The sequence below is a fragment of the Callospermophilus lateralis genome, chromosome 11 (genome assembly GCF_048772815.1).
Source record: "Callospermophilus lateralis isolate mCalLat2 chromosome 11, mCalLat2.hap1, whole genome shotgun sequence".
NCBI lineage: Eukaryota > Metazoa > Chordata > Mammalia > Rodentia > Sciuridae > Callospermophilus > Callospermophilus lateralis.
The window spans coordinates 3,401,450-3,413,394 of NC_135315.1; the positions used below are offsets into that span (position 1 = coordinate 3,401,450).

Genomic DNA, 11,945 nt, shown 5'->3' on the forward strand with positions numbered 1-11,945 from the left:
AACATTCCTGATATCATGGAACGATTCTGCGGAAGGTTGGGTGCAGGACGTGCTTGTTTCTTGTTATGGGTTCCAAGGGTCCCCGGCAGCTTGAGTTCCTGGTGGCACTGGCATGCAGCTGTCACAACAAAGTCTCACTGAACAGAGTCCGGCTGTGTGTCGATGGCGGAGCGCAGTACAGTGGTGCTGCGACCGTCACCGAGGGCTGGTTGCTAGGCACGCACAGTCCCAGAGCCCACCCGGGCTCCTGCACGCCAGCGAGCAGTTGAGGGATGGCAGCAGTGGCGCTGGCCCTGATGCCAGCCCGGTGCCCTCTGCCATTTCCAGCAGGTTCCCTTTAGACATGCGCCGCCATGGGCATCTCTGAACAGGAACAGCAACTTCCTGAAGGGGTCAGGCCGTCCAGAACCAAGGAGGAACCAGCACCTCCCCAAAGTGAGACAGATGTTTAGAATGACCAGATTCCCTCATGAAGCCACTGGGTGGCCAGGTCCCCTCAGGACATGTTCCCGGACTGGGGGGACATCGACTCTGGTGAACAGGCTCCCAGTCGGCTCAGCAGCGCCGTGGTGGCTCCTGGCACCATCATCTGGGGCGCTAGCACAGTGCCTGCTGTTGTGTGGCTGGACTGAGCTCAGGACTGGTCACCCATAGGAAGCCACTGAGCCTCAGGACTAGAGGATCGCATCTTGAGAAAGACAGCAAGGAGGGCCCACGCCTCGGACCTGTCCCGTGCTGCCCTGCTCTCGGCCAGGGCGACCCCCACTCCCCTCCCTACCCAGCCCTTCACAGGGCCCCCACCATACCAGCCCTCCGCAGCAGCGCTGAGCTCCCTTGGGTGGTGCAGGCCCTGACAGCCTCTGACACACCACACCTTGGGCAGCTGCTCGTGACACATTTGATTGTACAACTCTCACGATTGCAAGGGAGTCAGAGGTCAGCGTGGGAACTTGGTTTCTCCTCTGAATTAGAATACAGCTATGAGAACGGAAGGGCTCCGTTCCTGGGTGTAGATTGATCATTAGTGAAAACTGGCAGAGCCCATGAAGTTGTCTTGCCTCGCGTCCGCCAGAGCCTGTTCCCTAAGCCACTGTGAGGACGGTGCAGGTGGGCGCTGGCCTGGCCTTGCCGGACATGGAGCAGCGGGGCGCGGGAGCGCACCAACTCTGCTCTGCTGGCCCTGACCCTCGTGTCTGTTTTGCCCTTTCTGTTCTCCAGAGCAGCCATCAGCAGGGACCCTTTCTACGAGATGCTTGCAGCGCGGAAAAAGAAAGTCTCCTCCACGAAGAGACACTAGCACTACCAGGACGTCACCTTCGTCACCCTCAAAGCTCCAGCCCTCCTCCCGCCTCATGAGGGCGAGGGGAGCCACCTGCCCACCTTCCTGCAGACTAGCTTCAGCTTCTGCGGCTTTCTTTCAGGGGAGACGGGTGGGTGGCTGTCGCTGGGGAAGGGCCTGGCGCCTGCCAAGCATGGGTCCCTGGTGCTCCCTCCCAGTGCAGAGCGCCTGCTCCTCTCGGTCCTTCCCAGGAGCGCCTCCGGCCTGCGCCTGAACCTACTTAGGGATGTGTTAGTGCTTAAGAACAGAGGAAAGGAAGAGAAGCCACGAACTACAAAGATCTATTTTTTCTTTTTTTAACAACACAGTGCTACATTCTGCCCACCCAAGGAGGGCCCCCGTGCTGCTGCAGGGTCCTCTGGCAAGGCCAGACAGCTGCCTGCCAAGCCTCTGGGAGCCCCTGCCTGGTGGATTCTCTGGGCGACAGGGCTGAAGCGAGGGCTGCGGCAGGAGGGCCCTGGGCACAGCAGTGCGCATGCAGGGCGGCCCAGGGCAGCGGGCATGGGCAGGCCAAGCTGCAGCCCCAGTGCCTGGGCACCTAGCAGAGGAGAGCGCTGACTGGACCCTGTTGTCTTTCTCCCTAGAGTCCGAGGCTTGTTGGGCTTTAGTAGAAAGTCCGCATTTTCCTTGAACTAAATACCTAATAACCAAAACTGTGAGGAGGTCGACCCATCGGTCCTGGATGGCCTGCCTTTCCCACCCGCTTTTTTCTTTCTCCTTCCCCAAACTCCGCTCCTCGTTCTAGAGGAAGGAGTAGGTCTTACCTGATCCCTGTTGGCCTTCAGCCTTTTCTGCCTCAAAACTGGCCCCAACTGGACTATTCTGGTGGTTCTGTGGTGGTCTCCAGAGGGGCAGGCCCTTGTCTGCTCAGCAGGGTGCAGTGGAGCGGTGGGGCCAGCCTGCCTCTCCTCCTCCCGGTGTTGTGAGTGGGCCTGGCGCCCCTGGCTCCCCCCTGGCTCCCCTCGGCACCCTCCTGCCGTTCTCTCAGGGACTCTCAAGGGCAGCTCCGGCCACAGGCCAGGGCCAGCGTGCCAGTCCAGGCAAGCAGGTGGCGGCCGCCTCTCCGCATGCCCCTCCAGGTGCCAAGGGCAGGCTGTGCAGGGCCGCCTCCATCAGGCGGAGACGGGGACCTCGGTGGGCTGAGGCCTGGCTCCCGGCCCTGCCTCGGTGGGCTGTCAGCATCTCTGGAGTAGCTTTGCTGAGCAGGGAGCTCCAGGCACTTCAGCAGGAGTCTGTGAAGGTGGCAGTGGCAAGGGGGGTCCAGGCTGGAAACCTGAGCTTTCTGGAGAACCGGGCAGGGCCCGCCAAAGTGGGGGTGGTCAGGGCCAGTGCTGGAGCCCCCCAGAAGGCCCAGTCCCCCGCACCGGCTCTCACAGATGTTTCCTGGACAGACAGGCACCTGGATCAGTATTAGTCTATTTATCAGAGGTGTAAATAATCCATGTATAGTTTTTCGCCTTTTAGATTATTTTGTATTTGTTTAAAAAAAGGTTTTGTCAAAATATAAAGAAATGACTGAAAGTTGTTGACAGGGTTTTTAAAAAAATGATTATTATTCCAGTTGTTCTTATTTGTTTTTGCCTTGTAAACTAGCGCCAAGGAACTGCAGCAAATAAACTCCAAACCTGCCCAAACCACCTCGGCCTCTGCACGTGTCCCCTGCGGCTTCTGAGGTGGGGTGGGCGCTCCTCAGCCCTGCTCCTGGCAGGGCACGCCACTGCCCCCGGGAGGAGGGGTGATTTGAAGGGTCAGTTGGGAGGGGTCTGTCGGCTGTTAGGAGAGCAGAGCAGGAAGCGGATCAGCTTAGTGCTTGTCCCTTACTTTTCCCAAGGAAAAATAGAGGTGAAGAGCCCGCCCTAAAGAGGAGAAGTGAGCCTCGGTCAGCAGTCTCCAGTGTCACTTCAGCCTCCCCACCACCTTGTGGTGCCAGGAGCAGGAGGGGCACCCGAGCAGCAGACCCAGGGAGCCACCACAGCAGCCAGGAAGGTCGCTTGCTGCCCAGGTCCAGTGGCCAGCCAACCCTCCCCAGTGTCCCTGTGACCCCCCCTTGCTGAGAAGACACCAAAAGACAGAGCAGCTGTTGGCCCCGAAGGCCAGGCTACTCTGCCTACTGCTCCTCCTGTCTCAGAAGCAGTACCTGCTTTCTGCCCACCTTCCTGAGGTCCTGCCCACCTTCCTGAGGTCCTGCCCGCCTTCCTGAGGTCCTGCCCGCCTTCCTGAGGTCCTGCCCGCCTTCCTGAGGTCCTGCCCGCCTTCCTGAGGTCCTGCCCACCTTCCCGAGGTCCTCCCTGCCTTCCTGAGGTCCTGCCCGCCTTCCTGAGGTCCTGCCCGCCTTCCTGAGGTCCTGCCCACCTTCCCGAGGTCCTCCCTGCCTTCCCGAGGTCCTGCCCACCTTCCTGAGGTCCTGCCCACCTTCCCGAGGTCCTCCCTGCCTTCCCGAGGTCCTGCCCACCTTCCCGAGGTCCTGCCCACCTTCCCGAGGTCCTGCCCACCTTCCCGAGGTCCTGCCCACCTTCCCGAGGTCCTGCCCACCTTCCCGAGGTCCTGCCCACCTTCCCGAGGTCCTGCCCACCTTCCCGAGGTCCTGCCCACCTTCCCGAGGTCCTCCCTGCCTTCCCGAGGTCCTGCCCACCTTCCTGAGGTCCTGCCCACCTTCCTGAGGTCCTGCCCACCTTCCTGAGGTCCTGCCCACCTTCCCGAGGTCCTCCCTGCCTTCCCGAGGTCCTGCCCACCTTCCTGAGGTCCTGCCCGCCTTCCTGAGGTCCTGCCCACCTTCCTAAGGTCCTCCCTGCCTTCCCGAGGTCCTGCCCACCTTCCTGAGGTCCTGCCTGCCCGTGACTCCCTCTCTTGCACATGCCCTTAATTCCATGCCCTTCTGATTTCCTTCCCTCAAACCATAAAGAGGTCCAGATCTCACGTAAGGAGCAGTTCCCTAGGCTCAGGAGCAGACCAAGGTGCCGAGCTTGCCACTGACTGCAGCCTAGTATGAGTTCCAGTCAGGGTGTTCAGGCAAGCGAGAGGACAGAAGGCCTCCAGAGGGGACAGGCGGAGGAAAGCTCTCCCCACTGCAGGAGCCTGGCTGGTGCAGGGATGTACCAAAAAGCACAGGAGCTAATGCGGGAATTCAGCGGGATGCAAGCCATGAGGCACGTACAAAGTCCGTTGTATCCGGTGCAGTAGCAGTGACCAAGCCCCCCAAATTTGATCATCCCATTACAAAAGCATCAGAAAGAATAAAATACTTAGAAATAGCTTTTTTTATTATTGTAACATGACTTATATGCTGAAGACTATAAAACATCATTGAAAGACATTGAAGACCTAAATAATATCAAGATCTTGAGTTCATGAGTTGCAAAATTTAATATTAAGATAATGCTTATCAAATTGATGTACACATTCAGTACGGTTCCTATCAAAATATTAGCTGCCTTTTTTGGTAGAAATGAAAAGCCTACCCTAAAATTCACATGGAACTGCCAGGGACGAAGCATCGCCAAAACCATCTCAAAAAAATAAAAATTGGAGTACAAAACTGATATCCGAAAATCAGCCTGAACTCAGCCAGTCCAGAGCTGCACAGCAGACTGGACGGGGCAGAGCCAGAGCCATCTGAGGTGACCATACCGTAGCAGCCGCTGCGGAGCTGACCCTGCAAGTACCTAACGGGGCCTAGGGTACAGCCAGCAGAGCACGGGGGACGGGCACAGAGAAGACTCTGCCAGGGGATTGAGTCCGGCAGGTGAAGGGAGCGCACCTCACTCCATCTTTAACTTGGTGCTTCTGTGACCGGCTGCACAGGCGACTCTGCCCGGGGACTAAGCCTGGGGGCTGGCTCCCCTGCCCCACAAGCAGAATTCTTGGGAGGCTCCTGAGACCAGACCCCCAGCAGAGATCAGCATCTACTGATCTAATCTCTCCAGAGCAGACACCAAGGCTGTAAAGCCTGACTAGCCCTGAGCCCCAGCCACGGGAGCCACCCCCTGCAGCAGGACGGCTCTGGGAGGGCACCGTCTGGTCTGTGTGGACAGCGCTTCCCACCCACCCCGTCTCACGCCCGAGAGAAGGGCACCTGGGAGCACGTCCACCAGCTTCAGGCTCAGGCCCCTCCAGCGGCAGCTCAGTGAGGGACGCGGAAAGAGGAAGGGGTTGACAACCCACAGCCCTGCCATCCCTCAGCACGTGGCCCAAGGGGAGAAGAACACGGCGGGGCCCAGACAGACCGTCAAGCTCATGGATTTGCTGACCGCTCCGTGGAGATGGTCCCCTCAGTTTGCATGGAGAATCTTCTTCTTTTTTCTTTCTTTCTCTTTCTCTTCTTCTTTTTTTCCTGTACTGACTGGTTTGTGAACATATATCTACAAATACACATTTGTTTCTTTTCCCCTCGTTTTTGGCATTTTTTAATGTTATTATTCTTTGCCTTGTCTTTTCAGGGTTAGGGTTTTTGATTTGTTTATTTGGTTTTTATTTGTTTATTACTCTTGTTTCTCTTCTTTTTTCTGTTAACAGTCAGATTTCTTGTTCCCTCTCTTTGTTTTCCAGTTTTTTCTCCTTTTTTAAAAAAAAATTATTAGTTGTTGATGGACCTTTATTTCTTTGTATGTGGTGCTGAGAATCCAACCCAGGGCCTCCCACGGGCGAGGTAAGCGCTTGACCCATGGGCCCCAGCCCAGCCCCTCCCTCTCTCTTTATGACCCTCACTTGCCACATCTCTTCTGCATCCTTCTCTCTGTTCACTTTTTGAACATGTGAAAATCTCTCCTACCTTCCTATTCCATTTTCTTTTGCCTTAGTGAACTGCATTTTACCACCTTTTAGACTGTTTGGTTCCTCCACCCCACCCCTCCATTCCTGTGTAGTCGTCAGCACTCTGGATGACACGGTTGACATCTGGTGTTACTTGAAAGCAGATCTAGTTTATGGTTCTTTGCTGTTTTGCTGTTGCGATTGCTGACCCCCATTCCTGTTTCGTGGTTATTAGTGCTGTAGATGTCACAGTAGGCACCCAGGTAGTTGTTTGAATGCTGTGTGTGGTTTGCATTGGTCGTTGCTATTTCTCTCCCTCGTCTGTGAAGAGCTGGGAGTCTGCGGGGACACAGGTTCACAGGGTAGAGTCTGCTGCTCAGCCAAAAGACAGTGTGTCTTGCTCCACACCAAATTGCTGACACTCAGACTTTAGCTATATATCTTTTTTGGGGACGTGTACCAGGGATCGTATTCAGGGGTGCTTAACCACTGAACTATACCCCAGCCCCTTTTTATATGTTATTTAGAGATACGGTCTCATTAAGTCGCCTAGGCCTTCGTCAAATTGCTGAGGCTGGCTTTGAACTTGTAATTCTGCCTCAGCCTCTTGAGCTGCTGGGATTACAGGTGTGTGCCACCACACCCAGCTCAGCTGTACTTTAATACAGAGAATGAAAGAGACAGAACCCAAACTAATTACCAGGTCAAAGTAGGAATGGCTGGGGATGGACCCTCCGGTAAAAACAGAATTAATTTAAAAAGCTATGGATACTACACCCATGAGGGTTCTCAATCTAGGTCACTCTAAGACACTTTGGCCACAGAAGGCCAGGCCCTAAAAGGCCCACACATAGAATGGAAGGTAAATCCACCCCAACAGATGCATGAAACCCAACACAGGAATACAAGAAATAGGAAAAAACAAGGTGACACAATGCCTCCTAAAGCTCCTAATTCACCAGCAACCCACCCAGAGATGATGAAGGATGAGATACTAGATAGAGAATTCAAAAGAGTGATTATAAATACGATCCATGAATTCCAAGAGAACACAGAAAAAAACAGTAAGTTCATTTGAAAGTCTCTCTAATAGAGTAGACCATGCTGAAGACAGACTCTCAGAGCTGGACCACAAAGTGACTGACCTTGAACATTCAGATAGTATTAAAGAAAAGAAGTAACCATGATCAGAATATATGAGAATTCTGGAGCAATATTGAAGACCAAACTTAAGAATCACTGGAATTGACAAGGGTTGTGAGAGAGAGGTTAATGGAATGGATAAACTCTTCAGGGAAATGATAACAGAAAAATCTCCAAACCTGGAGAATGAGACGGACTCTCAGACAGAGGAGACATTCAGAACCCCAAATAGACAAGGTCAGAAAGAACCCCTCCACCCTACACTGTAACACAGAGAACAAGGATGGAGATTTTAAAGTCTCAAGGGGGAAATGGTAGGTCATATCTAGAGGCAAGCCAGTCAGAATCCCTTCTGATTTTTCAGCATAAACTGTAAAAGCCAGGAGGGCTTGAAATGGTTTTCCAAGTTCTGAAAGAAAACACCTGTCAATCGAGATTGCTCTGTCCATCACAGCTACCCCCTCAATCTAAGGTGAGATAAAAACCTTCAAGACATGTAGAAACTAAAGGACCTCCCGTACCAAGCCAGCACTCCAGAACTTAGAGAAATACTCCACACAAAAGAAATAAAAGCCAACCCTGGAGCTCACAAATGAACAGATCTCATTTAAAGAGTCACCAAGCAGATGAGAAACCCAGCCCAGTTGGACATCAGAAGTGACAAGGTGGGAGCACTGAGTGCATTGGTCTCAGTTCCCCCATTAAAGGCACAGGCTGGCAGAGTGCCTTAGCACACCAGACCCAGCTGCTTGTGGGTTCCAAAGACTTGCCTTACGGGCAGAACCAGCCGGACTGAAAGTGGAAGGGTGGAAATGGATATACCGTGTAAGTAGCGCCCCACAACAAGCAGGAGTCGCAAAGCCAAATTCAAGCCAGAACTAATCAGAAGAGACAAAGAAGTTCATTTCCTACTCGTAAAGGATTGTAAATACCCATGCCCCAAATGTAGGTGCAACTAATTACGTAAAAGAGACACTACTTGAATCAAACATTCAGATAGACCCCAGTACAATAATACTGGGTGATTTCAACACACCTCTCTCACCATTAGACAGGTCATCCAGACACAAACTCTGTAAAGTGCTGAGAGCCAGAGCCAAGTAGGAATGGTGCATGGCATTTTGGGTGGAAAGGTGACCCCAGCGAGCCATTGAGATGATAATGATTATGTTAAGATGCACATTCAATTGGAGATTAGACCCCTGCTGTGTGCCTAAGCCTGCTACTTTGGAGTTTGGGACTCCAGGAGAGTTCCCATTGGTTGGGGAAGTGCGGTAGGAGGGAATTCCGGAGGAGGGATTTCCTTTTGGAGTAGTGTGTCCCGGGAGGGGCCGCGTGTGTGGTTGGCAGGAGAATTCCCGGGAGCGTGTGTGGAGTGTGCTGGTGGAGTTCAGAAATAAAGTTTGTTCCTGCTTCAGTGGCTCGTGATTTGTGCCCAGCCAGACTGCGGCAGTAAAGATTGTTTGGATGTAAAAACTATTATAAACCAAATGGACTTAACAGGCATCTGTAGACTTTTTTATCCAACAACAGCTTTTTTTATCCAACAATATACTTTATTCTCAGTGGCTTGTGGAACTTTTTCCAAAATAGACCACATTTTAGGCCATGCAACTGTGTGTGTGTGTGTGTGTGTGTGTAAAGAGATCACAATGGAATGAAATTAGAAATCAACAACAAAAAAACTACAAAAACTATATAAACACATCGAGATTGAATAATACTTTTGAATGATAAATGGGTGAAGTCAAGGGAGAAATTTAAAAATTCTTAGTCTCAAATGAGGATAGTGATATAACATGTCCAGACTTCTGGGGCACTATGAAGGCAGTTCTAAGAAGGAGATTTATAGCTCTGAGTGCCTACATAAGAAAATCAGAAAGATTCTCAAAAAATGACCTAAGGAGGCATCTCAAGGCCTTTGAAAAAGAAGGTCAACTGATTCCAAAACCAGTAGAAGGAAGGAAAAAGTTGGGGCTGGGGATGTGGCTCAAGTGGTAACGCGCTCTCCTGGCATGCGCGGGGCGCTGGGTTCCATCCTCAGCACCACATAAAATAAAATAAAGATGTTGTGTCCACCGAAAACTGAAAAATAAACATTTAAAAATTCTCTCTCTTCTCTCTCTCTCTTAAAAAAAAAAGAAGGAAGGAAAAAGTTAAGATCAGAGCTGAAATCAATAATTAAAATTGATAATTAAAAAAAAATACAAAGGATGAAAATGAAATGAAGAGTTAATTCATTGAAAAGATAAACAAGATGGATAAGCCCTGCACTAAAATAAACCAAAGAGGAAGAGAGAAAATACCCGAATTAATAAAATTAGAGATGAAAAAGGAGGATTATTAGGGACTGTTTTGAAAATCTATACTCCAATAAATGGGAAATCCTAGAAGAAACGGACACATTTCTAGACACATATGATCTGCCAAGATTGAGTTAAAAGGACCTAGAAGGCAGATCAATAATCAGCCCTAGGATAGAAGCAGTACTAGAAAGACTTCCCACAAAGAAAAGCCCAGACCAGGTGGTGTCTCACATGATTTCCACCGAACCTTTAAAGAAGGGCCAGTGCCGGGCTCCTCAGACGACCCATGAGTAGGAAGGGAGGGAACACTTCAAATTCACTCTGTGGAGCCAGTATCGCACTCACCCCAAACCAGATAAGGACTCATCAGGGAAGAAACTGCAGACCAATATCCCAGATGAACTTAAATGCAAGAACTCTTAATAAAATATTATCAAATCATATACAACAATGTGTTAAGATGATTTTACATATGACCACGTGGGTTTTATCCTAGAGATGCCAGGATAGTTTATCATACACAGATTAATAAATGTAATTTATCACATAAATAGAAGTCATCTCAATAGTTGCAGAGAAAGCCTTTGACAAAATTCAGCACCTCTTCATGAGATGGATATATATATACACTGGGGAACTAGGGAGAGAAGGAACCTACCTCAATGCCATAAGGGGCCATATGTGAGACACCCAAAGCCAACCTCACAGTAATGGGGAAAACTGGAAGCATTTCCTTTAACATCTGGGACAAGACCAGGAGGTTCACTCTCACCACTCCTATTTAATATAGTACCAGAAATTCTAGCTACAACAATTAGGCAAGAGAAGGAAATAAAAGGTCTAGAAGCAGGAAAGGAAGACGTCAAAGTATCACAATTCACAGATGATATTATCCTAGAAGATCTCACAAATCCACCAAAAGACTGCTAGATCTAGTAAATAAAGTTGGCAGGTTCAAAGTTAGCAGGTCACAAAATCAACACACAAAAATCAGTAGCTTTCCTGCACATCAATAACGAATCTTCTGAGAAAGAAATCAGGGGGAAAAACTATCCCATTCACAGTAGTCAAAAACAAAAAGACAACAACACCCTAGGAATGAAACATAAATTTAACCAAGGAGGTGAAAGACCTCTACCATGAAAACTACAGAACACAGAAGAAAGAAATTGGAGATGACCCAGGAAGGTGGGAAGACCCCGCATTCTTGGGTAGGCAGAAATAATATCATAAAACAGCCACACTACCAAAAGCAATACACAGGTTCCATGAAATCTCCTTCAAAATACCAGTGACATTCTTCAGAGAACTAGAAAAATCAGTCCTAAAATTTATTTGGCAAAATGAAAGACCCAGGATAGCCAAAGCAATACTGCAGGTATAACAATACCCGACTTCAGGTTACACTCAAGAGCTCAGTCACCAAAGCTGCGTGACACTGGCATATGAACAGGCACACAGCCAACAGGACAGAACGGAGGCACAGAGACAGACCTACCCAGACACGGGCAGCCGATCCTCAACAAAGATGCCCAACACACCTACTGGAGGAAAGACCGTCCTTTTAACAAATGGTGCTGGGAAAACTGGTCATCCACATTCAGAAGAATGAGGGTGAATTATTATCTCTCACCCTGTACAAAAATCAACACAAAATGAACCAGAGACCTAGGAATGAGACCAGGAAGCACGCACCTCCTGCAAGAAAACAGAGGGCCAGCCCTCCAGCACGCGGGCCCAGGCAACAACTCCCCTGAAGCTCAGGAAATAAGGCCAAGAGTCCACAAATGGAATGGCATCACTTAGAAAGCAGCCCAGCAAAGGAGACCATCAAGAACGAGAAGAGAGAACCTTCAGAATAGGAGAGAGATGGGTGGCTACTCTTCTGGCAGAGGATTGATGTCCGGAATATACAAAGAACTCAAAAAACTTAACGTCTAGATGAATGAATAAATAAATAACCCAATTAATAAATGAGCAGATGGACTAAATGGACACTTTTCAGAAGAAGAAATACAAATGGCCAGCCAATAGACGAGAAGTGTTCAACCCCATCAGCAATTAGGGAAACACAAATCAAAACTACAGTGAGATTCCACCCGACACCAGTCAGCATGGCTGCACCCAGAATGCAAACAGTGGTGAGGGCTGGGGAGCACGTGGGTTTACCCATCAGTGCGGCCATGTGGAGACCAGTACGGGGCTTCTCAGGAGACCAGGCAGGGGACCTCCCTCCGCACGACCCAGCTGCAGCCCTCCCTGGTATCTACCTGAAGCATGAAAGTCCGCCTGCTACAGGGACTCCCGCACACCCAGGGGGACAGCAAGGCAAGGCTGGGGACCCGCACAGCTGGGTCTTGGTCAGGCCTTGGTCGGGCTGGTCACTCTCTCGGGAGTGGCCATTTGAG

General features: G+C 50.5%; 1 protein-coding gene across 1 annotated transcript in view; it reads left to right on the forward strand.

The window, feature by feature from the left end:
* Cyth1 (cytohesin 1) overlaps positions 1-2,976 on the forward strand; it is a 69,696-nt gene extending 66,720 nt beyond the window's left edge. The window contains exon 13 of the mRNA XM_076871748.2: positions 1,219-2,976. Coding sequence (XP_076727863.1) covers positions 1,219-1,297 — 79 coding nt within the window. The 3' untranslated portion in view covers positions 1,298-2,976. The remainder of the gene's footprint in view (positions 1-1,218) is intronic.
* The last annotated feature ends 8,969 nt before the right edge of the window (positions 2,977-11,945 follow it).